Consider the following 21,358-nt stretch of genomic DNA (forward strand, 5'->3'; position numbering starts at 1 on the left):
TTACTCTGTCACCCAGGTTGGAGTGCAGTGGCATGATCATGGCTCACCACAGCCTGACCTCCTGGGCTCAGGTGAACCTTCTACCTCAGCCTTCTGAATAGCTGGGACTACAGGTGTGTGCCACTATGCCCAGCAAATTTTTTTTTTTTGTATAGATGAGCTCTCACTATGTTGCCCATGCTAGTCTCAAACTCCTGGACTCAAGCAGTCCTCCCACGTTGGCCTCCCAAAATGCTGAAATTACAGGTGTATACCACTGCACCCAGACTCTTTTTCTTTATATTTAACATAAGTTCATTGTTTTTTAATTCATCTTTGAGAACACTAAAGAATTATCGTGAAATTATGATTAAAATTCATTCTGGCTATGCATTGTTAGAGGTTGAAATATGGATACTTGATTTTAAGTTGGTTTCTTTCTCATAGAATGAGTTAAAAACGTTTAGATCTACTTAGTGCCAAAGCAAAAACAAAGCAAAAGCGAACTATAAAGAATTAAGGACCAGCACCAGGCATACTGAATTTTTGTAGCCTCAGCATTCTCCAAATTCCCATGTGAGTCCAGATGTTTTAAAGCGAAACATGTAACTCTCCTTGAATAAAGAACAAATCTCAGCGAAATGACTAAAAAAGCCTCTAGTTGTGAACATTGTAAGTAGATGAGGCAGTGTCCCTACTTGCACTCATTTGTTAAAAAACAAACAAACAAAAAAACTGGATTATTGTACTTGGAGCATATTCTGAGTAGGATTGTAAATTTCCATTTGTCTTTGCGATTCATAAGAAAAATATAGAGAGGCATTTATAATAATTCATTTTTCTAGATTTATCTTATATTTGGTGAGTCATGGTGTATACTGCTTTTTAATAGATGTGGCAATGTCATATTCCAATAAATAAAAGAATGGCCTTGTATTTGTTTTTCTTTACCTTGAACTTCCTCCTTTATATTAAAAACAAACATTTTTCTTCTGTATGTTTTAAGAGTCTATTTTAATAGCATTCTTCAAAGAATGTTATTTGCTTTTTTCTTTTCTTTTTTCTTTTTCTCTTCCTCTGTTATACAGACTATAGAAATAGTATTGGTACATATTATAGAAAAATCATTAGTTTAATAAATAGTTGATAGTAAATCTTCAGATATGTGATGCGATTGCTGTCTTAGATGCCCAACACAAAGGACTATGGATTATGATAATGTAGTGCTTCTTTACTATTGTCGTCATAATAGCTAGCATTTGGTGAATCCAGGCATTGTCCTAAATACTATACATGCTTCAGCTTATTTATTCCTTACAAGAATTCAGTGAGGTAGGTATGTTATTATTTTCTTTTTCAGATGAAGACAGAGAGGTTAAGTAACTTGCCGAGATAACACAGCTATCAAGTAGCAGAACTAGGATTTGAAATAACCAGTCTGATGTATGAAAATATATTCCACAACCCTGTACAGCTCCTCTAATTTTAACCGAAGGGCAAAACAGTATTTTTTTCACTTCTCCCTCCAAATAGTTGACAGACTATTGGAAGCTTGGAAATACTGTATGTGGATAGGAAAATATAAATTCAAGCTATTGTCTTATTGAATGATTGAAGGTAAAAGAATGTCAGTTCCTAGATGTGCCAGCTGTGCCACTTTCAAAGTAATAGTTTATACCAAGGAGAAAAGGTACTTTATTTAGTAAAATAGATTTCCACCTCCCTGTTCACCCATCTTCATTCCGTTTTTATTGACCACTAGGTCACCCTTTCTTCTGTTGCAGAACAGCCATTCACATGTTTCCTATTAAGGAAGGCGATAATTAAAGATGTATGTTCAGAGCTGACTGTTTGTATTCTGCACATTCTTAATTTAATTAACTTTTTTTTTTTTTTTTTGCTTTTCTTTGTAAAATCCTGTTTGCTGACTTGGTGTTGAGACTGGAACTGACTACTCTGGCCAGCAGTCTAGTCCAGCCAGATTCAGGAGCAATTGCAAAACTTGTGTCCCGGGTGGGTGGAAGCCATATGTTTTGGGGAGGTGCTGGAGTGAATGAAATTCTTCCTACTCTTTAAAAACCCTTCTTTCTTAGCCAGATCTGAGAGTGACATAAAATTGGCCTCATAAAAGTCCTGTCTTACAAAATTGTATGTTGCCCAAGTAGAAAATGCTATGGTAGATCCTCTGTAGGCTTATAATTCTGGAATAAAAATGCTTGTATAAACACATGTGGCACTGGCAATGAAAGTTAAAACTGGGATGAGGATAGGCTGCACAGAGGAAAATGTGCAAATTGTTATTAAGGTGACTCATACATATTACTAGATCGTTACAATTTATTTGGGGGGATGATCAGAAAGTTGGGTTTTGTCCGCATGATTCCCCCATATGCACCCCCCACTCCCGCTTCTCAATTGTCAAATGTCTGAAAATTCTGCCCATTACTGGCAAGGGAGTAGAATTTGAAAGCATTGAGTATTCCACATATTTGTTTGTGGTGTGTGTGTGTGTGTGTGTGTGTGTGTGTGTGTGTGTGTGTGTGTGTGTGTGTGTATGCTTTTAATCTTATTGAGATAGTTGGATATCAGCTTACACTCTTTACTCTCTTTTACTAGGTCTCACGGGGATGCTGGGCTTGGGCATTGTGGCCCCCAATCTAGCCTTTTCTCAGATGGTGACCACTTTTGGCTTGGCTGGCATTGTGGGCTATCACACTGTCTGGGGAGTGACCCCTGCTCTCCATTCACCGTTGATGTCTGTGACTAATGCTATCTCAGGTTTGTTATCTTGTTTTTTTCTCATCTTAGGTTTTCATAGGTTTATTCGGTTCTAGGAGTGCTTTCAATGAGGTTTGTAAAGTCTGTGTTTTCAAGTTGTTCTGCTTGGCGTCTGTAGTGGTGACCCAGGACTTCCCAGAGGGCGTGGGATGTGGTGCTGTGAAGTAAGAGACCGTGGGAGTGTGTCAGTCCCCTGGGTTGCTCCCATTTCAAGCGGTGCAGAGCCACTGCTACTTCTTTTAATTACGATTTCCCTTAAGAAAAGGATTCCACTGGTAAAATGTGAAAACAAGCATTTTCACAGAATCATAGTTGCAACAGGGGCTTTTCTTAGATTCAACTCAGCATTCAGCCTAGCAAGGCTATACCAAACCCACACAGCATCAGGTTTGCCATGAAGCTCAGGAAACACAGCTTGCCAGAAAACACAGCATCAAGTATTTCTCTTTGGTGGGAGTCTTTTCAGCAGTCTGTGCTGCAGTTCATATGAACCAGACCCAGGAATTATTATTCTCTTTGGTCCCTAGCAGTGGTACCCACATGAATCCCTATTGGACAGGTGTGAGAGCTGCCCTGGCTTGGAAGCTTCAGGACCCACGGTCATCTCTTATAACATTGCCATAGGCATAGCTTCCAGGATCTATACAGTAGCATGTCCAGTGCCAAGAGGTCGTGTAGTTAGCAAAGCCCAGAGCTGGGTATCTCCACCAGGTATTTATAGTTCATGAATAGTTTCTTCCAGTTCAGATGCAAGATATCTACCAGGGATCACATTTTACCATAAGCAGCATTGTCTATAACATCGTTGATTTATATCTTTTAGAGAAACACAGCAAGAAAGCTAAATGAAGGCCAAATTCCTACGTAGAAGGAGCAAATGTTTTGTTAGCTCTTTACCTACTGTAGTACTTCCAGTAAGAATGGTATGAAGGTGTATTGTCAACAGGGAAAGTATTTATATCATTTTAATGAAGGTGCAAGAAAGCTGCTTTGCTTTTTGAGATTGAGAACTTTCCCTTTTATGAATCTATGTAGGTGAGGTCCTTCAGCTATAACATTTGATTCAGTGGTGTCACTAATTATTTACCATATTGATACTTTCTTTCTAGGATTGACTGCAGTTGGTGGGTTGGCGCTGATGGGAGGACACTTGTATCCTTCCACAACTTCTCAGGGCCTTGCTGCTCTTGCCACATTCATATCCTCAGTCAACATTGCAGGTACAATGATGGTGAAAGGACACAGGGTTCTATTTTTAATGGAGATATAAGAAGCAAATGTAAATCATTACAGTATAGACATTCTGATTTTAAGAATTTAATTGTGCCTTAAAAAAATTCACTCAGACCATAAATGCTCTTTGTGAAGGAAAATTATTTATTTTGCCTGTCTGTAACATTTAGAAACTCTTTTGAGGAAATAATATCCCCCCCACCCAAAACAAACAAAATGATATCTTGCTACGAGTTAACTGGAAAGTTATTGAATACATAGTTTTTGAATTAAGTCAATTTAAAGTTATCACCATAACCTCTATACATGAGTATAATTTTAGATAAAAGTTTAGTCTTTTGTCTTATCCCAGCCAGGGATTGTTCCTGAAAAACGAAAGCCTAGCACATTGCTCATGTATGAGACTCATTTGATACAATTTTGTAGCTAAAAATTCTTTAATGTATCCAAGAAAGCTGGTACCTGTTGATACAGAATTTTTTTCTTTTATCTCTTATTACAGATTTTTTTTTTTGAGTCAGAGTCTCATTCTGTTGCCCAGGCTGGAGTGCAGAGGCATGCTCATAGCTACCGCAGCCTCGACCTGCTGGGCTCAGGTGATTCTTCTGACTAAACCTTCCAAGTAGCTGGAATTACATGTGTGCACCACCATGCCCAGCTAATTTTTTAAAAAATTATTTATTGTGGAGATGAGTTCTTGTCAAGTTGCCCAGGCTGGTCTCGAACCTGTGGACTCAGGCAGTCTTCTTACCTCAGCCTCACAAAGTACTAGGATTATAGGTGTGAGCCATCACGCCTGGCCATTATTACAGATTTTAACAAATATAATAATCTATTAGAAAAAAAATACTATTCTTTGGTCTTTTGCATTCCCAAACTTTTTAAATGGCTATTTACTTTTAGTCATGCAGAAATAGTTGGTTTTGCATTCTGATAGCAAGTTTACTTTCTGACTATATTTAATGAGTTTTTTTTTTCTTCTCCATTTAAATTAAACTGGTTTGAATAGTAGAATGACTTTACATTTTGAGATTCTAAAATGCTATTTAAAATTATATTCATAGATGATAAAGATGTGTTTATAATTGAAAAATTGTTGCACTTAAAAAATTGTATTGCTTGATGAGATACCTCTTTACATTTTATATTCCCTTTGCTTTGATAAGGTGGATTTCTGGTGACTCAGAGAATGCTGGACATGTTCAAGCGTCCCACTGATCCCCCTGAATACAACTACCTGTATCTGCTCCCTGCTGGCACCTTTGTTGGGGGATATTTAGCTGCCCTCTACAGTGGTTATAACATTGAGCAAGTAAGAGACTCTTTGAAAATTTTTATTTTTGCCACAGTATTTTCTTCACTATTAGACTTAACAGTATTAGTTACCAAAATTCAAACAATAACCCTGGAAACATCTTGATCAAATAGAGCATTCCCAACACTTAAGGATAAGGACTCTGGATTCTAGAGACAGGTTTGCCAGCTAACTGAGTTTAAACACGGGTTTACTGTTTGTTTCTAAGCTTCTCTACATGTAGAAAGAGCTGAGAAGGTTTTTAGTATCTTCTTTATGTACCTGGCTGGATTGTTAAGATACAAAGAAATATTGAGAAAAAAATGGAAACATTTTTATTATTAAGCACTATTATTTCTTTTTCTACTTCTTTCTCTACATATCTAGCACATCATCTCTTGTGACCAAGAGATGTTATATCAATTCATTAAAAAAAGATAGTTTGAAAGTTAAATTAAAAGTTAAAGTTTTATAGGAAAGTAGGAATGATCAACTTCGAAAATTCCAACTTGAAATATAGTAAAGCCTCAATTTTATTCTGAATTCTGTATTCTCCATTTCTTAATTATTGCTACTAGGTTGCAGCCTCTCTGTAGCTGAAAAATTGTGTCTCTTTTTTTTCCTGTGTTCCCAAATTGCAGTATTTATTGAATGAGCAAAATCTTTTTTGAAAAGAGTTGGAACAGTGAGTTAAAGAGACCTAAGTCTCAATTCCAGATTTGTCATTTACTGATCATTTGACCTTGGAGAGATTATGTGACCTTTTAAAACTTCTATTTTTCTTTTGTAAAATGAGAATAATGATTTTTTTTTCTTGTGGATATCATGTGACTAAGTTACAAATAAGTAAAATATATGGAATATAGTCCTTGGCACTTATGTCAGTGGTTGGCTTTTTTACAGCATTTTATCAGGTTTAGTATTTTCAGATCCAATAATTACTCTGCTTAAATTTAGGCAGTTTTATATGTATTTGTGCATGATATGAAATCTAGAGGAAACTATTTTACATGCATGGTATCATTGCAAATTCAGGTTAAATTATTTAACATATTAATATTCTGAATAGATAGCAACATGTGTTTAAATATTAAAAGAGGAGCTCAGATTTGTCCCTCTACTGTCTAAATTTAAAATTGTCCTCAGAGAATCATGCTTTTACATGAGATGTCCTCTGTAGCTATTAGACCAAAGGGTTTAATAATCTCTCTCTTCCTTTTTCTTTGAAAAGATCATGTACCTAGGCTCGGGTTTGTGCTGTGTTGGTGCCCTGGCTGGCCTTTCCACCCAGGGAACAGCTCGTCTTGGCAATGCATTGGGCATGATTGGGGTTGCTGGAGGACTGGCAGCCACACTTGGAGGCCTAAAACCCAGCCCAGAACTGTTAGCTCAGATGTCTGGCGCAATGGCTTTGGGCGGTACCATTGGTAAGCACTTATGAACTTCTGCCTGAGCTCCACTTTCTGAATATACATTTATGAGACCCATATTGATGAAGGGATTAAATTACCTTAAGGGAAGTTGCTTCAGCAAATATTATTTTGGTGAAAATTCATCCCAACTGGTGTAATTCTCATCCAAATAGATCACTTAAAATTATTTAGTAGTAAATGCATCAAATGAGTCAAAAGAGTAGGCTAAAAGACACCTTGTACGCGGTTCTTTTTTTTTTTTTAATGACTGTATTCAATTAACTGACAATCGAATGAATCGAATGGGGTTTGGAATACTTTGTGAAAAATTTTAGTACATACACAAGTATCTTTTGTTCCCCTGGGTACAGAGACCAGGCTTGTCTTTTGTTCTGCTGGATATAGAGAACAGCAGATGATTCTGTTCCATAAACATGTTAAAAACTTGAAAAAAGCATATGTCAGCAGAAAAACCATTGTTTTAATCTTATTCAGTCATGTGCTGGGGCATATTGTTACTTTTTCAGAAAATCTTGGTAGCTGGTTATTAAACACAGCTATTATTAAGCATTAAATTATAAGCTTAAAATTAAATGCATTATATTAGAAACATATATATATACATATATATATATATACACACACATATCTTTCCAATTCCAGTGACATCACATGTGTACATTGAAATTGGACTTGGTAGGAGTATTTGCACCATGGAAATAAACAAATGCTGCACATCTAGACTTGATTTATCATTTTGTTTGTTATCCAAACCTAAAAAAATGATGGAGAAAATGTTAATAATGCAACCTAAACTTAAAATATGTTGTGACTGTAGCCATTACATTGTGAACAACACAAAAATTAAGTAAATATTCTTCTAGTATTTGAAAACTACTATCAGATTCAGCAAAGAAGTCACTCACATGGTTGCCAAATGAGTGAAGTTCTCACACATATCTAATTGTTTTACTTTCATCTTGTTAAAATAAACAAAAATATCAACCAATGTTCATATCAGAAGTACACTCAATTGCAAACACGAGATTGTCCCTACAAGATTGCTGAGTTTAGCAAAAATCAGCAAAGGCAATCTATGAAAGTCAATTTGTATCTATGTGGAATTTAGGATAAAGCATTTTGTTATTATTTGAGACTTATGTGCTACATACCTTTATATCAGTAAAAACTTATGTATTTATGTGTGCACATTATTTATTTATTTATTTTATTCTTTATTTTAGATTCAAGGGTACGTGTGTAGGTTTGTTACATGGGGATATTGTGTGATGGTGAAGTTTGGGCTTCTGTTGAACCCATCACCCAAATAGTGACCATGGTACCCAATAGGTGGTTTTTTAACTCTTACCCCCCCACCAGACTCCCCTTATGGTCCCCACTGACTGTTGTTCCCATCCTTATGTCCATGTTACCCAGTGTTTAGCTCCCACTTGTAAGTGAGAACATGTGATATTTGGTTTTCTGTTTCTGCATTAATTTGCATAGAATATATCCTTGTTGCTGCAAAAGACATTATTTTGTCCTTTTTTATGGTAAGCATTACCACATTTTCTTTATCCAGTCCACTGCTGTTGGGCATCTAGGTTAGCTTCATGTTTTTGCTATTGTGAAGTGCTACAATAAAAATATGAGTGCAGGTATCTTTTTGATAGAATGATTTATGCTTCTTTGGGTATATACCCAGTAGTGGGATTGCTGGATCAAATGGTAAATCTATTTTTAATTCTTTGAAAAATCTTCAAACTGCTCTCCATAGGGGCTGACCTAGCTTACGTTCCCACCAACAGTGTATGAGCATTCCCTTTTCTCCACAACCTCACCAATATCTGTTGTTTTTTGACTGCAGCGAGATAATAATTCACCATGGTTTTTAATTGCATTTCTCTGATAATTAGTGATGTTGAACTTTTTTTTATATGTTTGTTGGCCACTTGTATGTCTTGAGAAGAATCTTTTTATGTCCTTGGCCTACTTTTTTTTTTTAGCTTTTAGTTTTTTTTTATTTTAAAGATGTGGGGTTACCAATTTAAGGTTAGGCATACAAATGTTCATTATGCAGGGACCCTTGTTGATGAGGTGTGCCTCCGCCCCAGCAGATTCTCACTACTGCCAGTCCTGCCTCCCCCACCCCCTGCAGTTTCCCACTACTGCCAGTCCTTTTCTTATAGTATTACGATAATTGTTCGCAGTCTGCTTATGAGTAAGAACATGTGATACTTGGGTTTTTGTTTCTGTAATATTATCACTCAGTATTATAGACTCTAAATCCAGGTTGCTGTGAGATTCATGATTTTATCCTTCTTTATGGTTGTATAATATTCCATCATGTATATGTACCACATTAAAAAAATCTAGTCCTCTTTTGATGGGCAGTACGGTTGGTTCCATGTTCTTGCTATTGTGAACAATCTTGGCCCACTTTTAATGGAGTTATTTATTTATCCTGTTGATTCATTTAAGTTCCTTATAGATTCTGGATATTAGCCCTTGGTCAACTGCATAGTTTGCAAGATTTTTTCCCCCATCCTGTAGGTTATCAATTTACTCTATTATTGTTTCTTTTGCTGTACAGAAGATCTTGAGTTTAATTAGGTCCCACTTGTCAATTTTCATTTATGTTGCATTTGCTTTTAAGGACTTGGTCATAAATGTGTTGCCTAGGCTGATATTCAGAAGAGCATTTCCTGGATTTTCTTCTAGGATTTTTATAGTTTGAGGTCTTACACTTAAGTCTGTAATCCAGAATCATATTGTCTGGGAAGAGAGATAATTTGACTTTCTCTTCTCCTATTTGGATACTTTTTACTTATTTGTCTTGTCTGATTGTTCTGGATAGGACTTCCAGTATTGTGTTGAATGAGGGTGGTGAGAATGGACATCTTTGTATTGTTCCAATTTTTAGGGGATTGCTTCCAACTTTTGCCCATTCAGTATGATGTTTTCTGTGGGTTTGTCTTACGTAGATGGCTCTTACTATTTTGAGGTATGGTCCCTAATGCCTAGATGGTTGAAAGTTTGTTTGTTTTTTTTAATCATGAAGAGGTGTTGGATTTTATCAAATGCTTTTTCTGCATCTATTGTGACGATCATGTGGTTCTTGTTTTTTAATTCTGCTTATGTGGCGGATTATGTTTATTGATTTGCATATGTTGAATCAACCTTGCATCCCAGGAATAAAGGCCACCTATTCATGGTGAATGATCTTTTTATGTGTGTGCATATCCCCCCCCACCCCGCCGAACTGGTTGTTAAATATTTACCAGTGCAATATTAGCTTTAGGACTCTTTTTATACTTCCCTATATACTTTGAGTCCTTTCTTGACAATACCTAGAAAATGCACTTGAAGGAAAATGTTCATGCTGTATTCATGGCAGGAAAACTTTTAGACATGATTTTAGTAAATATCCTGAGCCCCATTCCTTCTACATCTGTAGTTATGAAACACCTTCAGAGTCTCCTTATTTGGGAATTTACTATCCAGAGTTTTACACTTTTTTTTTTAACCTTTGGACTTGGCTTCCCTTCACTCACCTGTAAACCTAGGCCTTCTTCATATTACAGATGTTTCTTGTGTTCTTAGGAGCAAATATTTATTATAGAGAAAAGGGATTGGGTCATAGTGGGAATAATTTAAGGGAAATTAATTAGAGCTTTAAGAAATCTAAAGAAGTGTTGGCTGGTGGAAGGACTTTGTAAGGGGAGGATGCATACATTGATGCTGTATGTTTGGGTTTATTGGAGTTAGGTCATGGTTAGGTGTGTGGAGAAAAACTGCTATTTTGAAAGGGCTTATAGGTTGAACTTCCCTAATCTGAAATCCAAAATCTGAAATGCTCCAAAATTAAAAACTTTCTGAGTGCTGACATGATGCCGCAAGTGGAAAACTCCACGTGTAATTACTTAACACAAACTTTGTTTTGTGCACAAAATTGTTAAAAATATATGAAATTACATACAGCCTCTGTATATATGAAACATAAATAAATTTCATGTTTAGATTTGGGTTCCATCCCCCCATGCTATCTAATTACATATATGAAAATATTCCAAAATCCAAACATACCTAAAATTGAAACACTTCTTTTCCCAAACATTTTGGATAAGGGATACTCAACCTGTATATAGCCAATGTCCTTCCCTTCTATACAGCCCTCTAGCTATATCTAGCTCAAACTAGATAACATTTATTGGTGTCAGTGATGGAAACCTTTAGGGGTAATCTTTGTTGTGGTTACTTCTCAAGATCTGCCAAATTTTAATTTCTCTTTGACTTTCATTACTTAACAGGATTGACAATTGCCAAGCGCATCCAGATTTCTGATTTACCTCAATTAGTTGCTGCTTTCCACAGTTTAGTGGGGTTGGCAGCCGTACTTACTTGCATAGCTGAGTACATTATAGAATATCCACATTTTGCTACGGATGCAGCAGCAAATCTCACCAAGGTTGTGGCCTACCTCGGCACTTATATAGGTGGTGTCACCTTCAGTGGGTCTCTTGTTGCCTACGGAAAATTGCAGGGTAAGTGATTCAACATAATAAAAAGATAAAGTCTATTGTTTAGGGTATTTAGGGATCTATTTCAATTTCAGAAAATAGCTTAACAGTAGAAACTATTAGATGAAGGGTATTAGTACAGCACTCAGAAATATGTAAAAGTTTTTTTCCTTTCGTTAAGATAGTTCCCCTTTATTGATCTTTACAAATCTCATAAAGCTTTGAAGCCGTTTTTTTTCTGGAGGAAATTAGTGCAGAGGTTTGTGTAGCGGGACTGGTTGACATTTGATAAAACATGTGAACTAAATAGCATCTTCATAATCCTTGGTTAGAGGTGTCTGTGTAGAGTTTGCAGAAATGAGCTTTATACATTTTCCAAAGTAGAGAGAAGTTTCTTGAATAATTTTGTGTGATTAGGAAACAGTACTTATTTTGAAAACAAATACACATTTTAGGGGACTTTAGCCTGGTAACTTTTGCTACTGCTAAAGTCAATCATAAACATAGAATAGAGTCTCTAGAGAAATTAGTTTGTGATTTGAAAGATGGTCTTGCCTCTTAGTAATAAAGTCATTAAAATTATGTGGGAAACTTCCATGAAACTTAGAAATTGTGAAAGAACTTCAGGCCTCAAACATTCTTATCTCATGCTTTGTCTTTAGGAGCAAATAACAAAAGATCTTCTCCTTTGAGTTCAGTTAATAGAATCAGAGATACTAATATGCTAGGGACTCTTGCACTAAAGTTTTTTTTTTTTTTTTTTTGAGTTGGAGTCTCACTCCGTCACCCAGGCTGGAGAGCAGTGGCACACTCACTGCCACCCCAGCGTCTACCTGCTGGGCTCAGGTGATCCTTCCGCCTCAGCCTTCCAATTAGCCGGAACTACAGGTGCGTGCTACCATGCCCGGCTAATTTTTTGATTTATTGTAGAGATGAGGTCTCGCCAAGGTGCCCAGGCTGTTCTCAAACTCATGGGCTCAGGCAATCCTATCTCCTCGGCCTCCTACAGTACTAGGATTACACACTTGATCCACTGTGCCCAGCCTGAAGTTTTCAATATATAAAAGTATGCTTAACAACTTCTGTGTTAGTCCCAATGGAGAAGACAACTTTTTAAGATTCCGTGACAGAGAGTTAAAAAAATTATGTGATCAAAATAAGGAAAAGAACATCCTTCTTTTTCTGCCTCCATTAGTATTTGTTAGGTGTAGCAACTCCAGTTTGCTTTTATGTTTTGTATCTGGTGATATTCTAAGTATCATGTTATTCTAAGATTAAATTTTGGTAATTTAGGATTAAATTACATACATACACATACATGCACTTTGAGTATGAGGGTGTTTCTTATGACACATTCTGAATTGTGAATGCCTTGTGTTTGGTTCTAGGTATTCTGAAATCTGCCCCTCTCCTACTACCTGGAAGACACTTACTCAATGCAGGCTTGCTGGCTGCTAGTGTGGGAGGAATGATCCCATTCATGATGGACCCTAGCTTTACCACTGGCATTACCTGTCTGAGCTCTGTGTCTGCTCTCTCTGCTATCATGGTAAGAATTCAGAAACCAAGAAACACATTCTCAGGGAGGAACTGGGAATTTTGTTAGACTACAGTCTGGTCATATCCTGAGGGAATAAAAATGTTTTAAAATAGTTACATGTTCATCTTTTTTAGAATCTAGAAAATATAAAGTAACAGAAAATTCCTCTTTCTGTCAATTAATTCTTCATTTTAAAGTTATCACGTGAGACATCTTTATTGCTTTGGATCTCTTCACTGGATCAATGTGTTGGTGAATAGGAATTTTCAAAGGCCACAGTTTGTAACTCCATTGTGACAAACCCTACAAAATAATGCTTTGGGGTTTACACAGTACCTGAAGGATAATCTGCACATTAGTTGCTCTCACATTCATTGGAAGATATGATACCAAATCAAATGATTTTATGAAATAAAATGTAGTTTTTAAATCCTGTATGCTCACTGAGAGAGCTCAGGGAAGCCTTTCATGATAGATTTGGTCTCCCTCTTTAATTTTTACATTTAGTATATTGATGTATATAATAGTTTTTAGGTGTCTATATACTACAGTTTAGCATCTTATCATACCTGTGTGTGATGTTCTTACATGCAGGTTGGTATTATGTGCCTTTGTTCACTATTATTCATGTTCCTTTAGTCTAGCGTATACTTTGTAGACAAGGTTTATACTTAAGTTTTATAAAAATCATCTACAGTGCTGGGCAAAATGTTAGACATGTAATAATTGTTTATCGTCTACTTACTGGTTCCTTGATTTAGAAACATCAGATTTACAGTATAAAAATGATGCTTATTTTTGTGTGACCCATGAAGTTAGGTCATGATTTAAACACAGAAACTTTAGAACACTGAAAAATTACTTAAAATTCTCTTTATGTCAATATCTATGATCCAATTTTATTTTGGCTTACATAGCACTGGTTTTTGTTTTATTTTAAACAAAAGAAGAATAGTTTTGATATTTTTAATCTAATAAAGCAGAAGTTAAAAAAAAAATCTCAGCCAGGCTTGGTGGCTCAGCCTGTAATCCCAGCACTTTGGGAGGCCGAGACGAGTGGATTGCCTAAGCCCATGGTTTCGAGACCCACCCGGGCAACTTTGTGAGATCTCATCTCTACAATAAATCAAAAACTTAGTTGGGTGTGGTAGCACGCACCTGTAGTTCCAGCTACTTGGAAGGCCGAGGTGGAAGGATCGCCAGAGCCCAGCAGGTCGAGGCTGCGGTGGCTGGGAGTGTGCCACTACACTCCAGTCTGGGCGACAGAGTGAGACTCTAACTCAAAAAAAAAGTCTCAAATCAAATCCATAGTATAGAAATGTAAAACTTCAAGAATTACTGTTTTTTAGAAACTGTGAATATGATACTTAAATATTGTTATTATTATTTTAATTTTAAAAATGTGGGGCAAAATTCAAGGTTAGGTATACAAATATTCATTATGCAGGTACCCTTGTTGATGAGGTGTGCCCCCGCCCCCCTGGCAGTTTCCCACCATTGCCAATCCCATCCCCACCCTCCCCTGTCAGTTTCCCACTACTGCCAACCCTTTATGATAGTTGTTCAAGGTCCACTTATGAGTGAAAACATGTGATACTTGGATCTTTGCTTCTGTGATAGATCACTCAGTATTATTGCCTTTAAGTCCATCCAAGTTGCCGTGAATTTCATAATTTTGTCCTTTTTATGACTACATAATATTCCATCATGTATATGTACCACCTTTCTTTGTCCAGTCCTCTTTTGATGGGTAGCATGGTTGGCTCCATGTTTTTACTATTGTGAAAAATGCTGCAATAAAACATGAGTATGCAGGTATGTTTTTCATAGAGTGATTTGAGTTCCTTCGGGTATATTCCCAGTAGGGGGATTGTGAGATCATATGAAAGGTCAATTTTTAGATCGTTTACGAATCGCCAAACTGTTTTCCACAGAGTTTGTACTAGTATACACTCCCACCAACAGTGTAGAAGTGTTCCCTTTTCCCTGCATCCTCTCCAGCATTTGTTGTTTTTTGAGTTATTGATGATGGCCATCCTGACTGGAGCTGGGAGGTATCTCAGTGTGGTTTTAATTTGCATTTTTTTGATGACTAGTGAGGCATCATTACACTAGTCATTTTTTCATGTATCTGTTGGCTGCTCCTATGTCTGATTTTGAGAAGTGTCTATTCATATCTTTTGCCCACTTTGTAATGGGGCTGTTTGTTTTATTCTTTTTGGCACATTTGAGTTCCTTGTAAATTCTAGATGTTAAGTCTTTGTCAGATAGGCATATATTTGGCAAATATTTTTTCCCAGGCTGTGGGCCATCTCCCTGCTCTCTTGATGGTTTCTTTGGCTTTGCAGAAGCTTGTCAGTTTGATGAAGTCCCACTTGCTTATCTTATCTCTTATGGAATGGGCACTGGAGTTTTGATCAGGAATTGGTTGCCAGTTCCAATTTCCATAAGGGTGTCTCCTGTATTTTCTAAAGTTCTTACAGTTTGAGGTTTTAACATTTAGGTCTTTGATCCATTTAAAGTTGATTTTTGTGTATGGTGATAGATAGGGGTTTTGTTTTAATATTCTGCATGAGGTCAGCCTGTTTTCCCAGCACCATTTACTGAATAGGTTCTCCTCTCCCCAATCGTTGTTGGAGGCTTTTTCAAAGATGAGTTGGTTGAGACTTTGCTTCTAGAATCTCTGTTCTGTTCCATTGGTCTATATGCCTGTTCTTGTACCAGTACCAGGCTGTTTTGATTATTATAGCTTATTATAATAAAGTTTAAATATGCCTCCCACTTTTTTTGTTGTTGTTGAGGATTGTTTTGGCTATTCACGGTCATTTATGTTTCCGTATGAATTCAAAAGGTAATTATTAATCCTATGAATATGATTGAGTAAAGTAGAGTTTTTTGGAGACTTACTTTAATTACTTTCGGCTTAAATAAGTAACACATGAATATACTCACATTGTAGCAAACAAAAAAGTATAGGGGGAGCATGTAGAATAAAAAGTAAAAATCATTCTCCCCACCATCCTTTTTCCTTTCCTGTGTTTAGTAATTTTGCATTGTGGACATTGTTAATGATATGCTATAGACACTTTGGATTCTGTTGTGTTCCTTCAAAGAGTACTGATTATTACTTTTTATTTAATTGTTTTTGTAGGCAGCGTACTTGGTTGTTCTCAAATGTACAATTTTTCTCTCTTATGGTGCAGGGCAACTAAGATCTATTGTTATTTTATCCTTAGCAGGATTGCTTGAAGTCTGCCCCACATATGCATAGTTCAAGAGTCATCCAGAGGTTTAGGCAGAGCTTATACATGGAAGTTGGGGCTTCTTCTCTCTAGCCTGCTTCTTTGTGGATTTTCTTTTCTCACTTTCCAACTGACTTAATTACCTCAAACACCTTATTCAAGATCTTCAAACAAGTAAGACTGTTGACTTGTATTTTAGTTTTAGCTGATTCATTGGTACCAGCAGGGTCCTGCCCCTAGCCTAGAGCCATAAAAACTGGTAAATTCACTTAGTGCTATTATGGTTTTCCAAGTATTGACCCCTCTCCAGTTTTTGCCTGCTTTTCATCACTGAAAAGTGGTTTTTCAATTTAGGGAATTTTTGTGGGGAGGGGGTGGTCATGCCTCAGCATTTATAGTTGTTATATTCATGTGATAGTTGGTTAAATAGGATAAACCACTTATTACCAGACGTAGAACTTTTATGTATATAAATTAATTAGAAAACCAAGATAATTAAGAACCAAGATATCAAACATCAGAGGCTTTGATTTTTGTCCTAGGGCGTGACTCTGACGGCTGCTATTGGGGGTGCTGACATGCCCGTTGTCATCACTGTGCTGAACAGCTATTCAGGCTGGGCCCTGTGTGCAGAGGGCTTCCTGCTCAACAACAACCTGCTGACCATCGTGGGAGCACTCATCGGCTCCTCTGGTGCTATCCTGTCATACATCATGTGTGTGGTAAGAAACACATATTATGAAAGACACGGAAATGGTGTTCTGAAAACATGAATGTATTTTTTTTATTAGACATACAAATGACTGTGTTAGTTTTAATTCTCTTTAGCAGAAATAGCAGAATTTTTTATGTGAATAAAATTCGAAGGCTACTTTTAAGGTATCCAAAGGTAGAGAATTAGGAAAATTAAATAGAAACCTGAAAGTCTTCTAGTGCATCTCTGGAGATAAACACATAAGATTTTGGTTTATTTCCTTCCATTCTTGTGTGTGTGTGTGTGTGTGTGTGTGTGTGTATGTGTTGCCTATCTGTGCATTTACTTGTCTTCTTATATTTTAATTTTTAAAATCCTACATACCATATTATTGACTTTTTATCATCAAAATGCTTTTGAAATATTATCTTAAGAGACTTTCTATTAATCCATTATATGGATAGATGTACATCATTTATATGAAATTTCCCTAATGCTGTATATTTGAGGGTGTTTGCTTTTGATTTCTTTTTGCACATAAGTTTATCTTTGATAATTCTGATTCCTAGAAGTGAAAGGGTAGTCGCTTTCGTAGGCTAGTTTTTTTATAGACTTTTTATACTTATTGCCATAATTCTGGAAGTGTTCCAGTTTACACTCCCACTGGTCATCTGTGAGCGTGCCTATCTTGAAATTTTGTGGTTAACATAATTTTTGTTGTTGTTTTTGTTTTTAAAAAACATTTTTATTTTTAATTATTATGAGTACATAATAAGTGTATATATTTATGGAGTACATGTGATGTTTTGATACTGGCATACAATGTGTGATAACCAAACAGGGTAATTGGGGTATCCATCACCTCAAACATTTATTATTTCTTTGTCTTAGAAACATTCCATTTTCACTCTTTTAGTTATTTTTAAATATACGACAAAGTATTGTTGACCACAGTCACCCTGTTGTGCTAGCAACTAGATTTTACTCATTCAGTCTAACTATATTTTTGCACATCGTTAACCATCCACAATTTCTCTCTTCTTCCCACTACTCTTTTCAGTCTCTGGTAGCCATCATTTTCTCTCTGTCTCTACAGAGGAGTGAGAACATGCAAAATTTGTCTTTCTGTGCCTGGCATATTTCACTTAACATAATGCCCTCCATTTTCATCAATATTGCTGCAAATGACAGTTTTGCATTCTTTCTTTGTGACCGAATAATATTGTAAATATGTACCATATTTTCTTTATCTGTTCCAGCATGATTTTTTTTAAAAAAAAGAACAGAAAAAGGTAGCAACACAAATACTTCCTAGCTTACTTTTTGTTTCTAATTTTTTTCTTGATAGCAAGAAGATATCCTGCAAATAATTACCTGTGTTACTCAAAAAATTGCCTTATTATAGATACTATTCTCGAAATAATAGTTTTGACTGACTGTTAAGGTACAAGCATGAAAATAAATGAAATCAGAATGTGACTTTACACTGATAATTTAGATAGGAAAGAGATATTTACTCCACTTTCATTCTTTTATTACAAAAAAACCCTCCAAGTTTTGTGACTTGGAATTTTCCTTATGATTTAATTGAAAATCACATTGTAATTTGGAATGCTGAAGTTATGGTTTTATAATACAAATATTTTTGTTTCTTTGGTCATATTGTAAAACAAAGAATTTGATAGCCCAAATTCACTATAACCTAAGAGATTTAAAAATTAAATCACCCAAATTGTTCAGGGAATTTGCAGAGGTGGAGGATTATGCATCCTGTTTGAAAAATGTCAAGATTTGGGGTTTGAAAATATGCATCTTTGTGAAAAGAAAAAAATTCAGTTGTAGATATACAGTTTTCTCTAAAAATGAGCTTTTAACCCTAGTTTGACTTTATTTCAGTTGATGAATTTAAATGACCAGTAGGGGGAAGCATATTTTCATTGTTATATAAACTTGTGGCTTATCAGAAACTGATTTTAAAGTTAAACGAGAGGATTTGAACCTTAACAAAGCCAGTGATTTACTGATATGGGAAAGGGAGGGAGGAAAACTTGCATTCAGTTCTTGAAATGTCATCATGGGTACTTTGTTGCCTTTATCCTTTTTTTCTTAACTGGTTTTCTTTAGTTTCTTAAATTTATCTATAATATTGCTCAAATTTCTGTCTGTGTCTCGTTTGTCTTTTTCCTTTCTTCATTATTTTTATTATTTTATTATTAGTAATATATAGTATAATTATTATTCATTATGCTAACAATTATTCTTACAGTAACAATTACATAACAGTAACCAGGATAAGGTAGTAAGAGGCACTTGTTGAAAGTTCTCCTTCCTATGTGTACTTCTGTGATTATATCATCTTTCTCTTATTTTTTCTATTCTTTCATATTTCTTGATATATTTTCTGTAGTTCTTCAGTTTCTTTTCTTTCTCTCTATCTCCACTGCCTCAAGTGTGTCATCTACCATCAGTATACAGCAGATATTTTTAATTCTTATACTGCATATATAACTAATAAGGTATTCTTATAGTTGTCTGGGACCATAAATATTATATTGGGCAAGATTAATGCTCTGTAATAGCAAGTTGTGTTAATTTGGATTCAAGGACAATTGTAGCCATAATTAAAATAAAGTCCAAATAACAAAATTAAAGAATGCTTAATGTAGGAAATTTGGAAGAAACAAGAAAGGATAAGTAAAAAAAAAAAAAAATCTAAATTCTCTTTGTGACTCAACTGTTAACATTCTATACATTCTGTTTAATGTATTATCTAACTTTAATTTTCGATTTGATTTTCTAACTAATAGTTTTTAGGTTCTGCATGTTATTATAGCATATGGGTATACCATAATATATCTGTCCAAAACCATATTATGATTAGTTTAAAAATTTTTTTGGTTGTAATGTTCCCTCTTGCTCATTTTAAACTATTTCCTTAGGTCAGTTTTTATAAATGTAATTACATGGTCAGAGGGAGTAAGATCCTTTCGTTGGCTTTTGATATTGATAAATTGATCTTTACCAGGGAGTTATCAGTCAAATCTCTTACAAGTGATGTGCAATATACTTATTTTATTGGATATTGTCTACTAGGTGTTATTACAAAACAAATAAGAAACCAACAAAAACAAGCCTGCCATATTTTTAGATTTTGAAGACAAAAATTTTCTTGTAAATTTTTCTGATTTCTGACTTTTATCTTGACCATCATTGATTCTTAGCTTGTGCTGCTTTATTATAAGAAACTGTCTTTTCTTGGCTGTGCTTAGGCATTCAAAGTAGGTCAGAATAATAATTAAAAAATGAAATAAGGCATTAGTACAATACTGCAGGCATTACACTAGGTGCTTTACAAATACTAGCTCATTTATTTCCCACACTAATTTTGGAGGTAGCAAATATTATTCTTATTTTACAGAGATATTACTTTAATGTACCTTTTATTATTCACTTTTGTGTTTATGGAGCCTGGCCTAGCACCTGGGTCATTCAAATGAGTATAATGTTTGATACATGAACATTAGATGAATATTTTATTTGTTAGCTTATTTCATATTTTGAAACCCTCTCCAGATAGGTAATGGTAGCAGAGATACTAGAGTTAATATGTTGACCTTCATTATTATTTATTGAAGGAAACACGCAAATCCAAACCAGAAGAGTGGTTTCATTAAGTGTAAGGGAATGGAATGGACCCCAAGTGGCTAACCAGCAATCTGTAAAATTGTATTTTTGTTCTCAGAAATAATTCTTTTGGGTGTCCTCTGAGCCCAACACTGTGGTTGCACAACACCCAATATTATAAAAATAGAAAAATGTTAATATTAAACAACCAACTGGAATCAATGATTTACTTTATATTCAGATATCATGTAGGCATTAACCTCTTTATGAGTCCCACTGCTTGTGATACTTGATTACTTGGGAAATAGAGGTCTTGAAAAATGGAACAGCGTTTTCAGACCAAATTTTTTGATTTTTGCACTTTGCCACTTGCTTTCAAATGAAAATAGAGCAGAATGAAGTGGATCAAAAGCCAAACCCAAAATAATATTTTCCCTTTGTGGTTAATGAATTGGTACCTACAAAGCATTGAAAGAAGAGATTCTAGTAGATGGTATATATGCTGTTATTGCTTTGGCTTTGTCCATTTTATGACCTTTCCTTTGTTTTCAGATTTATTTCTTACAGTGTGCTTGGAATAATGTGAATTAAGGTTCTCTTTAATGTAGAATACAGTTTTAATTATAAGGCTTAATAACTTGAAAGGAACAGTCTTGAACAGTGTTGCAAATTCTTTGTCTTGGAAGCTGGGAACTCTTCAATCTCTGGATCAGTGGTCATAGAATAGTCCCATTAATCACTTAAGCAAGCAAAAATAAATAAATAAAATAAAAAAGAGAAAGAAACAAAACAAAACCCTAAACCCCAAACATTTGTTGAAAATATGATGTTGCAATGTTAAATTTAGAGATGAGAAATAATTTAGTTTTTAAGAGACCACATGGAATTAACTTAATGGTGATATAATTGTGGATACGTGTTTAACAAGCTACACTTTGATTGTTAAACTACTGTGTGGTTCCCTTTTTTTCCTCCCTAAGATGCCATCAGAAGAGGGTACACATTAATTAAGTGTCCTCAGAGATTCTTTCCTTCTCTTCCA

At 35.4% G+C, this 21,358-nt stretch overlaps 1 protein-coding gene across 3 annotated transcripts in view; it reads left to right on the top strand.

The window, feature by feature from the left end:
* NNT (nicotinamide nucleotide transhydrogenase) overlaps nucleotides 1–21,358 on the top strand; it is a 99,274-nt gene that overhangs the window by 48,220 nt on the left and 29,696 nt on the right. For all 3 annotated transcript variants that reach the window (XM_021711476.1, XM_021711474.1, XM_008056296.2), the window contains 7 exons: nucleotides 2,596–2,757; nucleotides 3,867–3,977; nucleotides 5,157–5,302; nucleotides 6,516–6,711; nucleotides 11,007–11,240; nucleotides 12,605–12,765; nucleotides 16,541–16,720. In XM_021711476.1, coding sequence (XP_021567151.1) covers nucleotides 2,596–2,757; nucleotides 3,867–3,977; nucleotides 5,157–5,302; nucleotides 6,516–6,711; nucleotides 11,007–11,240; nucleotides 12,605–12,765; nucleotides 16,541–16,720 — 1,190 coding nt within the window. The remainder of the gene's footprint in view (nucleotides 1–2,595; nucleotides 2,758–3,866; nucleotides 3,978–5,156; nucleotides 5,303–6,515; nucleotides 6,712–11,006; nucleotides 11,241–12,604; nucleotides 12,766–16,540; nucleotides 16,721–21,358) is intronic.

The sequence above is a fragment of the Carlito syrichta genome, unplaced genomic scaffold (assembly GCF_000164805.1).
Source record: "Carlito syrichta isolate Samal-C Ts95f unplaced genomic scaffold, Tarsius_syrichta-2.0.1 Scaffold302316, whole genome shotgun sequence".
Lineage (NCBI taxonomy): Eukaryota > Metazoa > Chordata > Mammalia > Primates > Tarsiidae > Carlito > Carlito syrichta.